This window comes from Meriones unguiculatus, chromosome 14 (assembly GCF_030254825.1).
Source record: "Meriones unguiculatus strain TT.TT164.6M chromosome 14, Bangor_MerUng_6.1, whole genome shotgun sequence".
NCBI classification, from domain to species: domain Eukaryota; kingdom Metazoa; phylum Chordata; class Mammalia; order Rodentia; family Muridae; genus Meriones; species Meriones unguiculatus.
The window spans coordinates 72,196,986-72,217,704 of record NC_083361.1 but is presented as its reverse complement, the minus strand read 5'-3'; the positions used below and the strand labels follow the sequence as shown (position 1 = coordinate 72,217,704).

The 20,719-nt window shown below is 46.0% G+C and overlaps 1 protein-coding gene across 10 annotated transcripts in view; it reads left to right on the top strand.

The window, feature by feature from the left end:
- Positions 1-20,719, top strand: part of Arnt2 (aryl hydrocarbon receptor nuclear translocator 2) — a 153,391-nt gene that overhangs the window by 41,644 nt on the left and 91,028 nt on the right. For 8 of the 10 annotated variants that reach the window (XM_021647273.2, XM_060367479.1, XM_021647268.2 and 5 more), the window contains 3 exons: positions 4,672-4,719; positions 11,811-12,024; positions 15,802-16,015. In XM_021647273.2, coding sequence (XP_021502948.1) covers positions 4,672-4,719; positions 11,811-12,024; positions 15,802-16,015 — 476 coding nt within the window. The remainder of the gene's footprint in view (positions 1-4,671; positions 4,720-11,810; positions 12,025-15,801; positions 16,016-20,719) is intronic. The other 2 variants (XM_060367480.1, XM_060367478.1) reach the window with 1 other exon arrangement.

The window sequence follows — 20,719 nt, the reverse complement described above, 5'->3', positions numbered from 1 at the left end:
TAAGTGCGCCAGGTGCTCAGGACAGTCACCCATTCCTCTCTAGTGCTTCACAGCCTCTTAGATCTGACCTCACTGGCCTCTTGAGAATTTGGATCCTTCTTTGTGTGTCTGGCCTACTGCTGTGAGTCCGTCCTGGCTGGGCTTTCTTCCCACTTCACTGACAGAGTTTGCAGTGAGAGTTTCAACAGGGCTCCACTCTCTGCCTGGCAGCTGGGACACAAGGTGAAGGTTCAGGCGTTTCAGATTCTTTCCAAAGTAGCTCCACATGTGTGGGAGAAATGAGCTGAAGCAAGTCACCTGACATGCATTCTTGCTGTGACCTCCCTAAGTTCGGCAAAGAAGAGGGGCTCCCACCAGGCGAAAGCAGTGCTTTTCACCTTAGTGAGGAGGTGGCAGTGATGAATTAAGTGATAAGCTGAGCCCACTCCTAAGCTAACCATTGGCACGGAGGGTGGAGGCTGCAGACAGGGATGGACAGGAATGGATCAGCTCCCCCCACGGCCTTGCATCCAGGGCTGAGTTTCTGAAACACTATCACTGAGGAAAAATCCCAGCAATAATTGATGGAGGCAGGAGACTCCAGAGGTCAAGACCAGTCTGGGCTGCAGACTGTTTAACTGAGACCCTGCTTAAAAAAATAAAGAAAGAAGGAAGAAGGAAAAAAGGAAGGAAGGAAGGAAGGAAGGGAGGGAGGGAGGGAGGGAGGGAGGGAGGGAGGGAGGGAGGGAGGAGGAGGTTGTCTCTGTAAGTGGGTGTTCCTCAGGTTTAAATATGTAGCTCAGATGTAACATCAACCTGCAGATCCAGGCTCTGAAGCGGGAACATTTTCAGTCACGTCACCGCTCTGTTCTGGGGACCTGTGGCAGGGTCCAGGATTGCTCCTGTGTAGCCACTGTTGGAACAGCTGTACTGGAATGACCTTTCTCTTTGCTTAAAAAGCGAATGCTGTGTGCAAACTCTTACTGACGCTGCGGTGTTATTCTTGAACAGCACTGCTAGGGAGATTCTCATCGCTTCCTTTTCACACAAGTTATGCTCTGAAATGCCTGTCCAAGCTTCTTATTCAGGCTCACCACCGACAGCTCACTTTCTGAAGACTTGTATCACCCAGGCACTCATTCACTATGCTGAGGGGTTTTTGTTGTTGTTGTTGTTGTTTTGTTTTGTTTCTAAGAGTGAATGCAATAAGGCTTAAAGTCATAGTTTGATTTTTTTTATTATCCAGATGTTTCAGTATAATAGAGAAACATAAAAGACATAAAACAAAGGATGATTTACTTAACTTTTTATAGCAGAAGAAATAAGTGAAGCTTATTGTAGTCATATTTAAAGTTGGACATGGTGACAGGGACCTGAACGCAGAACCTGGGCAACTGTTGTTGTGAGGTCTTTTATTTAGTCAGGGGCAGCAGAGTGTGTGTGTGTGTGTGTGTGTGTGTGTGTTGCTGAAGGGCTAGTGAGACTATTTGGGTGGATCTAAACAATCATGTGTGTTGGGGGTTCTGATTTATCTCCTAGGATAGGCCCACTTTATTCATGCCTTTCCAAATTACTAAACATTATTGCTGGCTAAGTGTGAGTCCACACAGGCAGGTTCATTTTCTCTCTATGCTGCATGTATGTGATTGCATACATACTCATGGGCGGGAAGTTCCTCTCCATACTACATATGTGTGATCGAATACACACTCATGGACAGTAGGTGCAATTCTGCATGCTACATGTGTGTGATTGCACACACACTTATAGGTGATAGGTGCAGTTTCTACATGCTACATGTGTGTGATTGAATATACACTCAGGTGGTAGGGGCAGTTTCTCTCCGTGCTACATGTGTATGATTACATATATACCTATAGGTGGTGGGTGCCGTTTCTACATGCTACATGTGTGTGATTGCACGCTTGCACAGATAGGAATACTTTCTTGGTCTTTAATTTTTCATATACAAATAGTGATTCCAAGTTCCCAATGGACTCCAATAAACTTAGGGTCCAGACCAGACCATCCTTTTCTTTTACCTTCTGCTGGCCTGATATGCAGCTCACATGGCCAAGCTGGGACCCTTTTTTATACAACTCATTTCCCAAACTATCTGTCCCATAGGGTATTGGGTTAAAAAAAAAACTGTTAAAATGAGAGTGACCAACCGCCCTGACTTGCTTGAGACTTTGTCAGCACTGAAGTCATGGAACCCAAGAATACCCTGTCCTTGGTCACCCCCAAAGTCTCATTGATCTTTAGGCCTGGAGTGGGGGCTGACTAGTCAACTCTGTGATGAAAGCCCCTTGAGATAGCTCAGTGGTACAAACACTTGGTGCCATGCCTGATGACCCAAGTTAGATAATCAGTTCCCCATGGTAGAAGGAGAGAGCTTACTCCCTCAATTAACTACCTCTACCCACACAGGCAAGCACAAGAGTTCAAGAGCAAACATACACACACACACACACACACACACACACACACGTATAAACACGCACACACGTTATAGAAACTTTGATGTCAAATTGAACTGAATGTAATTTTAAAGATAACTGTGAATTTGACACCCGTTTGAGGTTTTAATAAATCCTTGCACAAGTTCTTTGGAATTTTGAAAACGCTAAACATGGTAGGCAGAGAAGCTGATCTTTCCTTTGTAAGCACTAGGTGGCAGTGTGGCTCTGCAAAAATGCAGTTGGCCTCAGTTACATTTTTGGTGGTTATTTCCCACATGTAATTTCCAGGAAGGTGAGTTGATAGCTTAGTAATTATACAGGATATTAATGAGTTTTCTTTATTTAGAATTTCAACACTCAACTCCACTTGTCCTGTGGACAGCTCAGTGTTCCAGTGCTGGACTTGCGTAATAATGGCTGTGGGGACAGGGTACATGCCACCGTCTCCCCGGTGGCATGCATATGGTCTTTCTTTTCCCATCTTCTTGCCCAGTTCCTTTTCTCTTTGTACTGAGGCATTTTTGTTATCACAACTGACATTTTTCTCTTCTCATATTTTAGTTGGCCTTTGAGAACCGAGGATTCAAGTTGGTGAGGAATCCCATCAGGCAATTCTGGGCATATCAACTCAGGCTGCACGGTACACAATTCAGGACAACGACATGCAAAAGCTTTCCTCTCTCCCTTCATTTTACCTTATTTAATCCTAGTTCCTAGGTCCCTCACGTTACTTCAAAACCTAGAGGCCACCATGCATTTCACTGGGATATTTATACAAAACCCATCTCTGGGATATGTATACAAAGATGTCTCTTTATGTGTAACGCGACTGCTTCTTGGTGGCCTGTGTACCCTGTGCATATCCTGGGTCAATTATTACCCATGCCTTTACCGACTAGGGAATGAAGGTCACCCTTCCTGTGAGCTCTGGCATCTGTAGCTGTGGTCTTCTGGCACAGACTCCGTTCTTTGTTTATTTATTGTTTTAGCAGAATCTCACTGTGTATCCCAGCACACTCCATTCTCATAATAAGCTGCTAAAACATGGGATTCCTCAGACCTAGCTGGCAGCCAACCAGCCTCCCTCCTACTTGGATCATGAGAATGTGCCTCATCAAACACTTCAAGCCTACTAAGAACTAAGGACCTAGGAACTAGGATCAGATATGGCAAAATGAAGGGAGGGAGGACAGATTTTGCATGTCTTTGTCCTGAATTATGTACAGTGAAGCCTGAGTTGACATGCCCAAATTTGCCCAAGGTGACCCCTCACTAACTTGGATCCTTCGTTCTCAAAAGCCAGCTTTCCTCACACTTAAGAGATGAGGGAAATGGCAGAGTAATTTAGGGCTTGCAGATGCCTCACTCAGGAGCCTCACTTACTGTAGGTGTTTCATTTTCTTCCTCAGAAACTCGAGTATACTTGATCATAGTTAGGTTCCCCTGTGCCCTAACATTTGTGTTTGCTGACAGTATAAGAACTTGGGTTTTTGAGAGGGAACATTTGGGGTTCTAGCTAATAAAGAATTCATCAAGACATTGTTTGATGTTAAAAGAGAAGGCTCAATAAAAAAGCAGTCTGAAGAGTAATTTCATAAGCTTCATCAAGCAGACAACCAACCTGAGGGATTTTGGTACCACATGGCCATTTCCTCCTCAACAAGCTCCTGTTTGATCCTTGGTGTAAGAGAATGATGGTCTTGAATGACCTTTGCCCAAGAGGTTCATGGTTATAACTCACCAAGTTATAAGCAGTATTCTCAGACAGGGCCCCTATTCCTAGATATTGCTTCATCACCCTTTGAACTTACTGTTTCTAAATCCCTTAAGCAATATACCATAAAGTTTAGAAATGAAGTGTTGATATGGAATACAGGAGGTGGAGGAACCCACATACCCCAGAGATAATGGGAGACGAGAAATATTGATGTCTTCCCCCAACATGGCCTGGATCATCTGTTGGTGACCTAGAAGCCTTCTGGGGGGACAAGTTGGCACTCTGAGTATTCCCATTTCTGACCAGAGATCTAACAGTGCACACACTGGAGACCTTTCACCTGTGATTTTCTTTTCCTGTGACTGTAGGGACTCTGTTTAGCACCACCTGCGGTTGGAAGCATTGCATATTGCCATGGTGGGGTGAAGGTCTCCTTGCTCTCACGACTCATGTAACCAATCACAGTCTTCTGAAGCTTGTAGCTAGTGCTCACCTGTGGCTTTGGCTTTTCAGAATGGACTTCGATGACGAAGATGGTGAAGGTCCCAGTAAATTTTCAAGGTGAGTCTATTTTACCTTTCTTAAGCCAACAGCCAGCATTCACCTGACTGGCATGCATGGGCATGTGGTGCCTCTTGTCATTGGGCAAGCCAGTGTCTATACTTTCACCTTTTTGTGTATGCCTTGTTTAGTGCAAGTATTTGACCTAGTGACAGACAGCTATTAGTAATCCTGATGCGTCCCAAGCTTAGCCTGGTGGTATATGCTTGAAATCTCAGTGCTTGGGAGCGTGAGGCAGGAGGATGGCAATTTTAAGGCAAATCTGAGCTACATAGCAAGATCCTGTCTCAAAAACCTGTAGCAAATAGGAGGAGTAAGTAATTAGTTCTTAATCCTGTTTGCTCTGAAATTAAACAGTAACTACCAACTTTGATGGACTCCCTTTTGAAAAACAAACAGAGGGTTCAAGTACAGAGGAAATGATCAACATGAATTCTTTCTTTCTACTGAGGAAAATAAGGAGAACTACAAGAAACGTATAGCCTGTTTGGAGGTGATATCAATGTCCTCACAATCAAGCTTCTGACTATGTGACACCGTCTTTAGCTGGCTCTGTGGGGCTGGCCTGTGCATAGCCTGCCTTTTAGTAAGGCTCCCATGTCACCAGGCTGGTGGTATAAGGTAGCATGAACCATAGCTTCTGAGTCAGTTTTTTTTTGTTTGAGACATTGTGGGACACTTGGAAGTGTGCTGAAAACAGGCATCGTTCCCTCATTCTTATGCCTCTCTTCTTAGGGCAGGGCTTGCCCCAGTGCCCCCATCACTCAGACCTCATTTGTAGTTATTGCTGATTTTAGAAATTTATGGCAGGTGATAGATGCTTGTGTACTGTATTCCTATTCCTGTTGGACTAACAGTCTTAGATGTTTAAAGCAGTATTGAGAAGTGTGATGTCCACGTAGCACACTGAAGTGGCTGTTTACTCTTCTCCATGCTGGGCCTTTGGTTCTTTTTAACCATAACCAAAATGATAGCTGTGAGTTAAGCAGTGTTCTCTACAAATGCAGGAGGGCTGCATGTCCCTCCCAGGGATTCCCAGGCTTCAAGTCTATAGTAAATATCTCCTCATCTCATGAACTTTACCACTGAGACCAGGCTCACCCATTTCCCAGCTTCATCCTCAAGTGAAGCATAAGAGATGAGCTGAGAACACATCTCCAACCCATTAGTAGTGACCTTGAAGTTTCCAGTCAAAACAAGATGTAAGCTTCAAGAACAATTGATTATCGACAACAACCATTACTTCTTCCTGTGCAGACATGGTCATGCATCTTGGATGTCCATGTTTCTAAAGATGTGCCTTAATAGCAAGCGGTGTTCTGTTCCTAGAAAGAAGCTAGCCTCAGAAATGGTTCTCTGCCACCACCTCCCCCATCTGTCTCTGTGTGTGTGTCTGTGTGTTTGTCTGTCTGTCTCTGTTCTCCCTCTCTCTCTCTTTCTCTGTGTGTATGTGTCTGTGTGTCTGTCCGTCTGTATCTATCTCTGGCTGTCTCTGTTCTCTCTGTCTCTGTGTGTATGTCTATGTGTGCTTGTCTGTCTGTGTCTGTCTGTCTCTGATCTCTGTCTCTCTCTGCCAGAGCTTTCTCTTACCATACACAGCCTCTCTGTAGAAGAAACAGTGACATTTAGTCCTCTATATCAAAGTTCCCTTGAGATTACATACCACAGCATGTTAACCTCAGGAAATGGCGATGCTGGTTCTCAGGATGTAAAGAGGAAGAGCAACATAGATTGACATTGTAGATCAGTGTCAGTGAAGAAAGAACACCAGAGATACACAGAGTTCATTGTCTTGGACCCAACTGTGAGGAGGCAATAACCTCACACTGTGAAACACTCTGAGCCTGCCAGTGAGTCACATGTTACACAGTCAAGTTCAGTCCTTGGCTTCTACCAACCACATCCTTTCCTCTGTGCCTTAAAAATAAGAGAGAGATGGAATGTGCCTTCAGCATGTGCTGTTACTTACAGGGCTGAGTTCATGGGACCCCAGAGGCACTGACTTCAGTACAATATGGTATTTGGAATAATCCATGGCTGATGGACCTATGGGCACATCTGAGTTGCTCAGTGTTGGGGAGACAACCAAGTTCACTCCCTACCTTCCACTTAATTATCCAGGGGTCTCCTGCCAGCCTTTGTAAGGTACACTCTAAGGCCTCTCCCAGTTCCTGCCCCTATGCCTGCAGTCAGTTCATAGTAGTCCCATCAGGCAAGGAGACTGTGATGCAAGACAGTTCCCATCCTTATTAGTTGATTCATAATCTGGGCAGATGCAGTACCATGATCTCTGCCTCCTGCTCTAAGTCTAGAGAGCATGCCCAGATTTTCTCAAGGATGGTCCTGGATCTGTATGTTCTGCTTATCATCATGCTTTATACCTTGACTTTGGATTTGGGGAATATGGTCCAAGACATATCAGCTGATTCATGGTTCCTGCATTATGGTAGCTGGAGCCCCGTGGAAGGCCTGATCTCGTGTGTATACTGTTAGGGAGCTGGGTGTCAATGTGGGTGCCCAAAGGAGACAGTGACAAAGAACTTCAAGGTAATGGATACGAGTCACATGAGCTCCAAAAGAGGGAGTCTCTTTGCTCAAGAGGTTCAGGATGCAAATCTAGAGCTTGGCTTTCTTTCCCAGCATGGCCTAAGGAAGCTGCCTTCACTGGCTACCACTGGGCTTGACTTCTGTTCCCTCTTGAGTTGCGTTATCAACTAACAGCAACTAACAGCAACAGTCCCTAACAGCAGGCAGGGATGAGCTCTCCGCCTCTAGAAGACTCTGATGACACACCAGACAAAAACATAAACCTCCCCCAAAGGACTCCAGAACCTAGTAGCATCCATCCTTCAAAAGGTCAGCATCCTGACAGCAATCCACAAGCCTGCACTCAAAGTAAGGCCTAAGCCTTCTCACAACACTGGCCAGCCCAGGGTAGCTTCCCACTTTAATACACAGGACGCTCCTGTGTTGCAGGTGCCATCTGCTGCCGCCAGTGGGGAAGCGACATTCCAGTTATTGTTTCAGAGTGTGGACAACTGACATTCCCACGTGATTATCAAAAGTCAGAGTTACACACCATACTCTCCATGTACTTTACTCTTCCTCAGACCTCTTCCCTGTGTCAGGTGAGGCAATGAGAGGCATTCAGGCTTAGCACAAAACTGCATGGCTCCTCTTAGTCAGTCCTGCCTTCATTGACTTGGGTTCTGGGGTTCCTGCATGTACTCACTGAGACTTCTGTTTAAGGAGCCCTCCTCATCACATACTTTCATAATCTTCTATGGCCTTAATCTTTAGGTCGCAGGAGAATGACACCATGATTGTGTCAGCACCTCATGGACATCAAGAGGAGAGTTTACGAAGTGTCCCCTTTCTGTATGTAAATCAAGATGGATGACGCCCCCTACTATTCTAAGTAAACTCTGGATGCACCTTTGCAGCAGAGCTGGAAAAGAAATACAAGTCAGCATGCAGCTAGCTGCACCTCCTTCTTTGCCCTTGATTCCCTCAGTTGTCCCCCTGGGGCAAAACTCTGGTCTTTTTGGTTCAGCAGAGGTGTCACCTCCTCTTGCACCTCAGCTTTTCTTGCTGCAGAGTCCCTACGATGCTCCCACATATCAAGCAGCAGGTTTCCTTACTATGGCTTCCTGCCTTCCAGCAATTATGGGTGCTCATAGACACCACATTCCCAGGCCTAACAGATTGATTCCATTGTCCCCTCTGGGGGAGAAGATGAACTTGGACCAGTGAATAGGGTCTTAAGCATGTATTATTCTCTTTTCACAAGATAGCATTCCCTCTCCTCTGTATCCTTGAGGGCTTCAAAATGAAATCATGCACATCAGTGCATACCACTTGTTTCTCAGATCTTGTTGCCAGGCAACTGGCAGGTCTTGGTTCTTTTAGAATGCTTGGTTCTTTTAAATGCGAGAAGCTCAAGCTTATTTCATAAAATTTAAGATTATTGTATCATTTCCTGCACTGGTCAGTGAATGTGGTGTTTTTAGCTTTTAGGTCTTCCTGTAATTGTTTTCTTCATTCACCTCAGTCCACAAATTAAGTTTATTTATGGATCCATCAAAGAAGCTCACAAAGACTTCTCTCCATGTTTATAGAGGAAAATTAATCCATAGCAATATGGCACTGTTGCTCAACACAGACTCTAGCTGAAAGATTTGGACTTGCCTCTGTAGGCTTGGGGTCACTGAAGAGCTATAATGGGTCAGACTTGCATTTGGACAACTGTCAGTCTGGCTACAATATAAGGTCTAAGATGGGGGGGAGGGGAGATGAGAGGAGGCTTAGCCATATGGTGCAGGTGGTGACAAGCCACAGCAGGCAGTGGGCATGGGCATGGGGAAGGGAGAAGAGTCAAGAGGGTTTTGCAAGAGTTTTGGCAGGGACAGAAGTTTGTGGTGAAGAAGCCATTCAGCATGTGCTGGACTAGAGATAAGTCAGAGTAGACATTGTGTTCTTATGATTCAGAGAGGCGCTGAGTGACAGAATATATACTGGAATACTGAAGGGGACCAAGGGAGAAGTGTGGGGGGGTGCAGATGGGACATCCCAAAGGTCAGTGGAGTGAGCAGATTCTCCTTGAAGGTTGCTCTGCACAGCAAGGAAAGTCTGTTTCACGTGATCCCCACAGGAACATGCAGGTGTGGAGGTCCTGCCTAAATCATGTTCTGCCCATAAGTGCCTGAACCTCATCACCCCATACACTCTCAGAGTACCACCTTCTCTGGGTGGTGCCAGGGAGTGTGGCGAGGTGGGGGTATGCACCTCTGGATCTTGCCCTGCCTTGGGCCTCCTGGACAAATGTCCAGTTGAAGAAGTGGTCTGTACCACATGACCAGCTCTGTGGCTATGGAAGGAGAGTAAAGGGACCCTGGTCTCTCTGTGGCAAGATTTTTGCCTGTGTTCAAGAGCTTGAAGTCCTCTGACCAAATTCTGTATTGTGTCACTTTCTTTGGCTTAGAGGTACCCAACCTTAATCTCTCCTTCTCTATTTGACTCTTTTCCCCCTCCTCAGCAAGCTCTTCCCACTTCTGCCTGAAGGAGGAGACTTTCGAGACCCCTGGAGAGTGTTTGCAATGTACAAGATCATTGGTGCTTCCCTGGACAGTTTCTATCTTTCAGGCTGTCATCTGTGGGGTGGGGTTGGCCTCAGGAATCTGCTTGCTGGTGTTAACCTGTCTTCCTCCTGTCTCCTACATGGGTCATCCTCCTCTGAACCTCTCTAAAATGTTGGCTACTACATCAGGGCCCATTGGCTTTGCTTACATTAGATTTCTCACTGAGCTCTGACTGCTCCCCAGCTTTCCAAGCTTCTCAAGGTCTGCCCTTCTTACAGGGATGCCACTTCCTCTCCCAATGCGTCCTCCCAATCCTAGGCCTTCCTTTGACCCTCCAGACAAACCTTCCAGAACACACCTTCCTTTTCTCCTGCTACATAGGTCTAACTTTGCCTGCTGACCCCAACCCCTTCTAGACCCTCCCCTCTATGTCTTTTTCTCTCCTACCTTTTACCTTCCAAGGTGTTTCAGAACATGTGATCAGACGCCTCCCCTGGGTTCTGCTGTGCACAGTAGATGTTTTGCCTTCCTACTTAATGAGCCTGATGCTTGAAGACCATGTTGGGTGTCCTTGTTTTCTCCGCCACCCTCTACCCCTGGTGGTGCTGGCTCAGGACTCCTTGAATGGAAATCATGCTCACACTAGTTCACCCAAGGGATGGCTGCTGTTTTCACAGAGGGCCTCTCGGCACACACGGCATTCATATCGTCACACCTCTGCGGCTGGTCGTCATGGAAGGAAGGGGTGTAAAGATGATGAATACATGCAGTGTGTGGAGCAGCCTTGCCTGGAGATCTTCTTTTCTTGCTGTTAGTGTCACTTTCCTTCCTGGAGAAACCACAAAGCCCTCCGTCCTGCAGCAGCAGACACAGATTGTATTTTTACTGTTTCATCCCAGGAATCACTTTTGTCTTAAGTGTGTCAAATGAGGTTGGCTCTTACTCTCTTTTGAGCCTAAAGGTAAAAAATAATTTGAGGCAGAAATGTTCTCCCAGCCCTTCTGTTATTTTTTCATTTTAAACATCCCAGAGATGGAGCTGGGTAATTCCTTGCAGTATTTTTTTTAATTGATTATTGGTTGATAAGCCAGGATCACACCTGTTCTGTCACTGTGCTGCAGGGAATGCACTGGGTGTAGAACAAAGGCACACTCACAACTTTATATAAAGTAAATCTGTGTCATCAGTGGGCTCCTTAGTGACACAAAGAGTAGTAAGGCTTGTGAGGCATTAGATACTGCCAGTCCATTGTCAGCTGAGGGTATTGTTAAGGAGAAAGGCATTGGATAAAGCCCCTGCCAACATCTCAGCCTGGCTTGGGCTGCCTTCAGCCAGATTAAGCATCCAGCACATTCCTACTTTAGAGTGGGGTGTTGAGGACTCATGAGGTATATTGAATGTTGTATTGAAGGTAAAAGTAGCATGGTAGTGTGGGTATTCATCAGTATTGGCTGCTTTATGTATTTTGAGGTACAGTGTTTACTGAATGGATGATCACCATCAAAAACATTAAAGGAGCATAAGTTAAAGGCTATCTTACAGTGCCTCATACCATGAGGTATATAAATCACATGTGTAAGGAGTCAGAAGCTACATTAGTAAGTCTATGTCCACACATATTCATGTTTAAGTATATGTCCAAACATGATTCATGTTTAAGATCATGCTTATACACAGAAAACCTGCTAGGATGTTTTAGTCTTCCATGGTCCCTGGTCTTAATTTTGCATGTCCAGGAAAAGTCGATAGGCATGTGTGTAATTTAGGAAAGGCCAGTACATATTTGGAAAAGGAGATCACGGAGGTCCATGCTCCCCACACATAGACAAGAGCTTACTGCTCTATCAGGGCTCAGCTTCAACCACAAGTGCCCAAAGCACTGAGCCATTATAAGTTAGGCCCAGGAATTTGGCCATCTGATATTAACAGTGTGTTATCTTATCCCAATGTCTGGTGTTCCCTGGTCTGATCCTTCTCTTTTTCCCTCCCCCTAACCTCTTGCTTTCTGGGAAGAGAGAACCACAGTGAGATTGAGCGGCGCAGGCGGAACAAGATGACTCAATATATTACGGAGCTCTCCGACATGGTTCCCACCTGCAGTGCGCTGGCTCGGAAGCCAGACAAGCTCACCATCCTGCGCATGGCGGTCTCACACATGAAGTCCATGAGGGGCACCGGGAACAAATCTACTGACGGCGCATACAAGCCTTCCTTCCTCACCGAGCAGGTGCCACAGCGTTACTCTTCTGGGGTTGTGGCTGGTGGAAGTGGGAGAGAGCCTTGGGGTCACAAGCCTGAGATAAACTATGTGGTAGCGTAGCGTTCGGGATTGGGGAAGGGGTGAAGGCAAGGAAGTTTGCTTCCATATCTCGGCAGGAAGTATTCCCCACCCACCCCCACCGGGTCTTATAATCTTTGTTCCCTGCCTCCTCTCCTCTATCTGATCCTCACGCTCTCCACCCCATTTACCCCCCTCCTTCTCAGAGAAGGGGAGCCTCCCCCATGGGTATCAACACATCATGGCCCACGGGCACATCAGGTTGCAGCAGGACCAAACACATCCTCTCCCACTGAGTCCAGACAAGTCAACCCATCTAGGGGAAAAGGATCCAAAGGCAGGCAACAGGGCCAGAGACAGTCCCCACAACAATTGTTAGGGGACCCACGTGAAGAACAAGCTGCACATCTGCCACATACATATGGGGGGGGCCTAGGTCCAGCCCATACATGCTCTTTGGTTGGTGGTTCAGTCTCTGTGAGGCCCCATGGACCCAGGTTAGTATACTCTGTAGGTCTCTTCAAGAGTGCCAGATCTGTCTATATTCTACTCTTTTAGATCCTATAAACCTCATTAAGGAGTAGTTTTAAAAAATGTGATGAGCATACTGACACCGGAAGATGGCAGTGACAGGTAGCAAGCGGGTAGTCTTGCCATGAGAGTCACAACAGCTGTGATGGTGATGACTACAGGGTCATCACAGCCAGCACTGGAAGGCATCCGTGGTCCTGGTCCAAGTCACATCTTTTTGTGCCATTCATTTTCTTTCACTGAAAAGCCACTGCTCTTCATCGCTGTTTGACAGAAGAGGAAGTTGAAGCTTCGAGAGCATCCCTCGCAGGCATTCCCCCGGGTTGTTTGCTTAGAGAAGGAACTGGAGAGTGGTCTGCTGGACTTCCTTGAAGCCATGGATTTATACCCATGCTAACTCGGAAGAGAAAATTACATGAAATAGCAAGGCGGCACTGGTAGAGGGGCTTATACGAGCCAGGAAGCTTGTCTTCCGAGTCCTTGTCCTTCCTGTGGTGGTCACAGTGAGCATAAGCTGGCACTTAAAGCTTTAGTTGACTTGTCTAACTACACATGAAGCTTTGACTTCTGACTTCCATGGCTTTCCTAAGATAAATGAGCCGATGGGCTCGGTGGAAAGAGATGAAATTACATGGTTGTCAGAGGTGTTAATTTGGAAGTGCCAAGTACCCCGCGTGTGGAATCTTGAGTAATACAGTATTTAAGAAGATAGAACATGAGGCCAAAATGAAATTGGAAAGTGACTGTGTTGCAGGGGCCGTGCTCAGGACAGAGGCAGTGAAGGAACCACAGAATGAGCACAGAAGAGGTCAGCCTGGGGCCTTTCAAGAGGGCCACAGTATGTACAGAGGGAGGAGAGGAAAAGGCACGAGGGGTTTCTAGTTGTGCTGGTGCAGGGTATCTGTCTATGTTGTGGCAGCAGCTTTAGAAGAACAAGGAAGATAAACCAACTAGATTGCCCTCTGTCCTCCTGGGCAGGTGCCGTACACACTCTGATCCCTTTTAACTCCTCTCAAGGGTCACTTGGTCCCTCATGCTGAGGGTTTCAGGAAGAAGGTAGTGGCCATATTTGGTCTTAGAGATAATGGAGCATGGTGGTCCAGGTACGGACTTCCACCCACATTCCCGTCTCTATGAAAATGAAAGGCGTGCTAGCCCCCAGTTCTGTGATTGTGGTGGGGAAGGCATCCCTGTGCAGATTGTGGTGGGGTGTTACTGTAATGAAGATGAATGGCGAGACATGACCTGTCTTAGACAGAATTAAGTACTACTAACCTCAGGGTCAGTACAGAATGTTTTCCCTGAATTTATTAAATTCTTGCCAAAGGACTCTAAGTGACTCCACAGATGGCAGCGAGAAGGCAGCTACACACTTATGTGCCCTATCCATGCTTCTCTCTTGGCCACATGTACACTTAAAGAGCCCTACTATGTGGCAAACCCTTACTTAGCCCTGCACACCAGAAGCTCACTTAACCTCCCAGAACTTCACTGAAAGGAATCTTTATAAAATATTAGAAGCCAAAGCCATTAAATACCACACCAGGGTTGTACAGTTACATGGAAGGGCATGGATGGGATCTTTTTCACTCCCAAACCCATAGTGTCTTACCAGAGAAAGGAGGAAAGGCCAGTTATGAGTAACAAGCTCTCAGACGATGAACCTTGGGAGGAAGGGTGGGAAGAGATGGGTAATGGTGGCTCTGTCCCACTAGGCCTTTGCATCCTTGCAAACTGTGTAGAAACATGCATGCATGCATAAACAAAGCCACCCAACCTCCTCCAGTGACATAGAATTCTCTCCTTCCCCAGACATCTTACCCCGATTTTTTTTAAAGGATCTTCCTGTTGGGAAGATTTTTTCCTGACACTGTGAATAAAAATGCTGACATTCTTAGAACCACGGAAGAATCTAAGAGACACAGGAAGCAGAGGTGCACATGGAAAATTGACAGAGTAAACTTTTGGTTGAAAAATGCTTTTGCCATCTGATTTCCCAGGCTGGGTGCGTTTGAGTGGCTCCCCAGCCACAAATTTCCTAGGTTGTGCTCCAAGAAGATTAAGATCTTCTGTAGACTTGGGTCTTTGGACCCTCTTGGGCATCAGGAGGGCACTCTGACCAGAAGTCCTGGATTCCATCCTTTGCTTCCTCTCAGCTGGCCCTGACTGTTGTATGGTAACCATTCCATGTGGGATTATGTTTGAACACTTGAGTCTGGGATGGGGAAAACGGTTGCTAACTGCTGACCCCAAGGGACCTGGGCAGTGTGTGAGAAGGTTGGAGTGGTGGGCACAGACTCTAGTGTTTGTGGGAGAGTCAGCTCCACACCTCCTACAGGCCAGGAGTCCGGGTATTTTATTTAGCTTGATGAGAAAGTGTATAGATAGTCACCACTGAGCTGCCTTTAGGCATGGATAACTCATTTTATAAAAATTGGCTCTTTTGTGGCCCCTGACAGCAGGGCAACTTGCTCATCTATTAGTTGCAAGCACTTCCTTTCTGCCTTTAATGACTGTCATATCTCTGGTAAGCCTATGTGCTCCCCCGGCCAGCACACCAGCCTCTCCTTGGTGAAGTGGCTAGTTCATTGTTCTCTGCTGTGTCCTGTGCTGTTCTTGTCTGCAGAGATGATGATGATGGCTTTCAGAGTTCTGGAAGCCCAAAAGACACATATAAGTTAAGGGGACACCCTTCTACACGGTGTGAGAATTGAGCTGGGACATGCAGGAACAAGAATGCAGTATCCCCACACAGTAGGAAGACTCTGGTCTGCTTCTCTCTTGTCTCCCTCTCACCCCGTCCCTTCCTACCATCTAGGACCCTTTGTGCCATGAGTCATGTGCCATGTGCTGGGCCTCTCTGCAGCATGATGACATCAGTTTCAGTACCTGAGGGAGGTAGCTCAGATAACTGGCAACTCTGCACTCCTGATCATCATTCCCTGCTCTCTCACCTCCCCTCACTAGACATCTCCCCACTCACTCTCTCCAAGAAAAGACAGTGTGTCTTAGGGATGGTGCAAGTTTTGTGCCTTTTTCTAAAAATAAGCTAAACAGGTAAAATGATGTTCATCAACTAATCATTTGTACACCAAAATGAAGAGTTACATAAAGGAAGTTGAAGTTGCTAATTAAGAGACGATAACTGATCTGGGTCTGTTAGTACACTTGCTGACCATGGCCTTTTCTCCCCAGGAACTGAAGCATCTCATCCTTGAAGCCGCTGATGGATTTCTGTTTGTGGTGGCAGCTGAGACGGGGAGAGTGATCTATGTGTCTGATTCTGTCACTCCTGTTCTGAACCAGCCACAGTCCGAGTGGTTTGGGAGCACGCTCTATGAACAGGTGCACCCTGATGACGTGGAGAAATTGAGAGAGCAGCTGTGCACTTCGGAAAACTCCATGACAGGTCGGTGTAACTTTTGCGGGGATGGCCATTTGACCTTAAAAATTGTTCTCCCTAGCAGGGAGTGGTGGTGCATGTCTGTAATCCCAGCACTTGGTGAGACAGAGGCAGGTGGATCTCTGTGAGTTTGGGGCCAGCATCGTCTACAAAGCGAGTCCGGGACAGCCAAGACTACATAAAGAAACCGTGTCTTGAAAAAAAAGTTGTTCTCCCGCCGGTGGTGGTGCACACCTTTAACACCAGCACTTGGGAGGCAGAGGCAGGCCAGCCTGGTATACAGAGTGAGTTTTAAAACAGCCAAGGCTACACAGAGAAACCCTGTCTCAAAAAAAAAAAAGTGTTTTCTTCAGTAAACACATTGACACATTGGCAAGCTAGAATTCATAAAATATCCTAAAGATGGGATGATATATTTTATTTAGTTTGTGTAATGGCTTCATTAATAGTATCTTAAAATATTCATTTAATATGTCACTTTTTTCTAATTTTTACCGTAATTAGAGTATGTGGTCAGTAGGAGGTGTCTTTGCTACATTAGTGAGACCCAAATGTTCTCTTTGTATCTCCATGGTACCCATCACTTAACAACCTAGGCCTTAGCCACCTGAGATACAGTTCCATATTGAAATATTTAAGTAAGTCTGCCATAACATAATAGACACCTTCTTCAAAATCACCTCGCTATACAATACATGAAATAAGATCTATAGAATTCACTGGGGAAAGTGGGTTGGAAGTAAAACAAAACAGACAAAAGTAAAAGTAGGAACTTAATGAAAATGACAGCATGGCTTTAAGTGACAAGTGGAAATTCATAAATAATATTAAGCCTGATTCTTGACCTGGAAAATAGCAACTTTGGCTGAGGAAACCAGTCTTAGGAGATGTTGTCTCCTGTGGGTTCTCATAAAGTGCTACCAGGACAGCTATGTGAAATCAGAGTTTCTACACCAATTGTAGATAACTCATGGGGAACTCACTCAACTGCTGGTAGATGGTTGGGGCATGTGAATGATACGGCTCTCTGTGTGGCTTGATTCAGCCAGGTGCAGCTTTCTCTGCTCATCTACTGTTTTTCATGGGTAAGCAAACACAAAACTCACATTTTCTCCAGTTGTTCCCTCCCGTATCCCTCAAAAAAGAACAAACTTATATTTTCTTAACAAAAGTCACAGATGCGTTCTATCAAAATACTTGCATCCTTCTATATAACATACATATGCGCTATGTTCCTCCCTGATTATATGCTGCTGGGGTTCTTCATTTGTGTCTAGTACAGTGCTAAATTCTGATAGTTTGCATGCAGTAGCCACTCAGCAGAAACCTAGTGAATAAGTGAGTCACTGTTCGCTGTTGTCAACTCAGGCCTCTGTGACATGTGCCATAGACTAGGTAACTCCAACTCAGGAATTGATCTTCTCTTACTTTGGAGGCTGGAAATTTAGTCTCTCAGTTCGCTTCGTCTACAACAAACTACTGTGAACCATGTAGCTTTAAGGGCATGAAAAGATAGCTCAGTAGCAAAGAGCTCTTGCTTCTCTTCCAAAGGACCTGAGTTCAATTCTCAGCATTTACACTGGGCAGCTCACAACTGCCTGTAACTCCAACTCCAGGGGCTCCAAAGCCCTTTTCTGGCCTCAGCAGGCAACTGCACTCACATTCACATACTCATGCACACAAATTAAAAATAAAAGGTGTGTGTGTGTGTGTGTGTGTGTGTGTGTGTGTGTGTCCTCATGCTAAATCTCTGTTTATATACATTCTCATAGTTTTAGAGATTAGGAAGTCTAAAATCAAGCTGTAAGTAAATATGTCTGGTGAGGGTGCACCTTCTGGCTCATAGATGATGCTTTCGAGCTGTGTCCTCAAAGGGTAGAAAGAACTATCACAGCCACAAGGGTTCCATCCCCATGACCTAATGCTCCCATCACCCTGGGGATTAGGATGCCAACCTGCCAAGTTGCAGTCAAGCGTTCGGTTCATTTCATTCAAGATCATGGTGTCAGCATACCTGTTTCTCTTGAGACCTCTCGTCAGTTTCCAGATGCTTCCCTTTCAGTCCCCCAAGATCTTTGTTTCTGCCTGCATTCCTCATACCTCCCCTACTCTTTGGAAGGATACCAGTCATATGACCCAGTTTTGCCTTAATTGCCTCTTTAAAGGCCCTGCTCCAAAAGCAGTCATATTCTTAGGTTCTGGGAGTTAAGTCTTCAGCCTATGAATTTTTGAGAGAGGGTCACAATTCTACCCGTAATACCTAGAATCACATCCAGTCCTATGGTGTCTAGACTGGCAGAGGTTAAGCTGTTTCTGAAGGTTGGTACTCGTTTTCTTAGTGCGAGTGATCCACAGATAGAGATTTAGCGTGGGGATGGGATTTGTATGTGAAAGAAGAACCCAAGCACAGATCCAGACACTGTAGCTCCCTCTTTGGGCTGACTGTTGTAAGGAACACAGAATGTAAAGTTCAATATTTAGGAACTGTGTGAAAAGAAGTCAGCCAGGAAGTGTTGGTTGTAAAGCTGAAGTCATCCCCTCTGGAAACAGCTGGGGTGTTTTTTGTTGTTATTGGTTTGGTTTGGTTTGTTGTTGTTGTTCTCCCTAGACTTTCTGTATTTGGCCACAGTATGTGGCTTCTTCAAGATTCATCAGGAGACACAGCAGGGGCGTATGGCAGGGGAAGTGGTGGCCAAAGGCAGTGCGGATTCAGTCCAAGAGTGTTGTTAACTGGCTCACAGGCGGCTCCTGGACAATTTCTGTGTGAAGTCTTCATGCATCTGGCTGAGCAGAAACGACTTTGGAGGGATTGTGAGCAATAGTCACGGTACCCACAGCTGATACAGTGGGTCCTGATCCTTAGGGAATATAAGAGGCCATGGGATTCTTTTTGGAGTCACGTAGTGAAATAGACTCTTCCAAGATACAAGACTTTTTGAGCTGGGGGAGATAGCTTAGAATGGCTCCTTGCAGCATGGCTGCATGCTGACAGGCATGGGGTTCACTGGTGCCCAGAACAGGCTGCAGTTTGATTATTGAGTATCCAAAGTGCACATTTAATACAATTTTTTTTCATTAGAAAGTCTTAAGAGTTACTTGATGCCTTTGATTATTGGACAAGGGTCTCAAATCCTTTTGTCCCTGAACCTCTGTGGTCTAAGGTAGAAATAAGTAAGGGAGTTAAGGTGACAGGTCCAGGATCAGGAATCTAGGCAAGGCCTGCTAGAATAGAGGTGTCTTAAGGAGAACAGCCAAGCCCTTCCCTTAAGGAAGACTCCCTCCCCTGAACCCCTCTCCTAGGGAGTAGATGTCCCATTCATTGGACCTGCAGCCCCATCTGTACTGAACGTAGGCAGGGAATGCTCTGTGTGTGTGCACAGTGAGAGAAGGGACAAAGAGGGAGCCAGAGCAGCGTGTTCAGCCTGCCCTGTTGGTCCAGGGACCTAGGCAGTGATATTTGCACAGAGGTGTGGTATCAAGAAGAGATAGTGGGGTTCCTTGTTGAGTTAAATCTTTCCATAGCTGCTCAAGTGTGACCAAGGGTAGTAAGAAGATGCATGGAATGCCACAGAAGTGTGGATCATTGCAGTGCTTTGGTCTTTCTGTGAATAAGCTTTCTAATGTTGTTGGGAGACAATGAGGATGCTCTCCGCTGGCAACAGCAATGCTGAAAATAGAGCTGTAGAAAGGGAACTAGGAGACTCTCCTTTTTTTCACTCTGGTCTTGTCTTGGTGATCTTGGGAAGTTCTTTTCTTCTTTGATCTTTGTTCTTCTTATCCCAGGGCAGGGGATCCCTAAAGCTCCTACGAGCTCTGAATTTATTCTCTCGTCTAAGGTTACCAAATAGGATCTAATCTACTAGGTAGGAAATGGTAGGAGGAAGAAGGGCTAAAATCTGGAGCAGTAAGAAGATAGGCCAGTGCTGTGCTACAGTGCTGTCACTCCCATTCCAGAAGGCAGCAATGGCCTTGTGGAGGAAGTAGGGGTGTGTCCGATAACCTGTATCCAGCCTCTGGGTACAGTGTTGATGGCTCTGAGTGCAATGGTCACCAACTGGCAGTGTCAGTGTGCTTTTCAATAGAGCTACTCATAAAACCAGGCTCTGTACTGACTGCTTGACAAAAAACATGAATCCATGAATCAAGGCTTATAGAAACCCAACCCTGAACTTCCCTTGGGAGCAGTGGGTCAGTGTTTCCTCATTCAGTGTCCACGGTAGCTTTATGAAGCATAACTGTACCAAATAATGTAAATTGACCCTGAGTCTTTTTTATTTATCCCCAGTTCTCCTTTGTTTCGTGTGGGGCTCTCAAGCTATGTCACACATTCATATGCAGCTCTGGGCTTCAGGCCTCTGGCTGCGCAGCATGTAATATCCAGAATGGCTTTCTGCCAAAGTCTGTGAGTGTTCCTGGCTTGCCTTTCTTAGCACTGTTTAGACACCTTTGCTCTGTCCTGCCCTGACCCATGCTGAGGGCTAAGGAGACTCAGAGCTAGGCTTTGAGACCAGTCTCTTCATCCAAGGCACTTGGACCCGCACTGCACTCAGAGCCATCAACACTGTAACTAGAAGCTGGACAGAGGTTATTGGGCACACCCCTACTTCCTCCATAAGGCCATTGCTGCGTTCCGGAATGGTAGAGACAGCAAGTCAACACAACACTGGCCTATCTTGTTACTGCTCCAGGTTTTAGCCCTTCTCCTCCTAC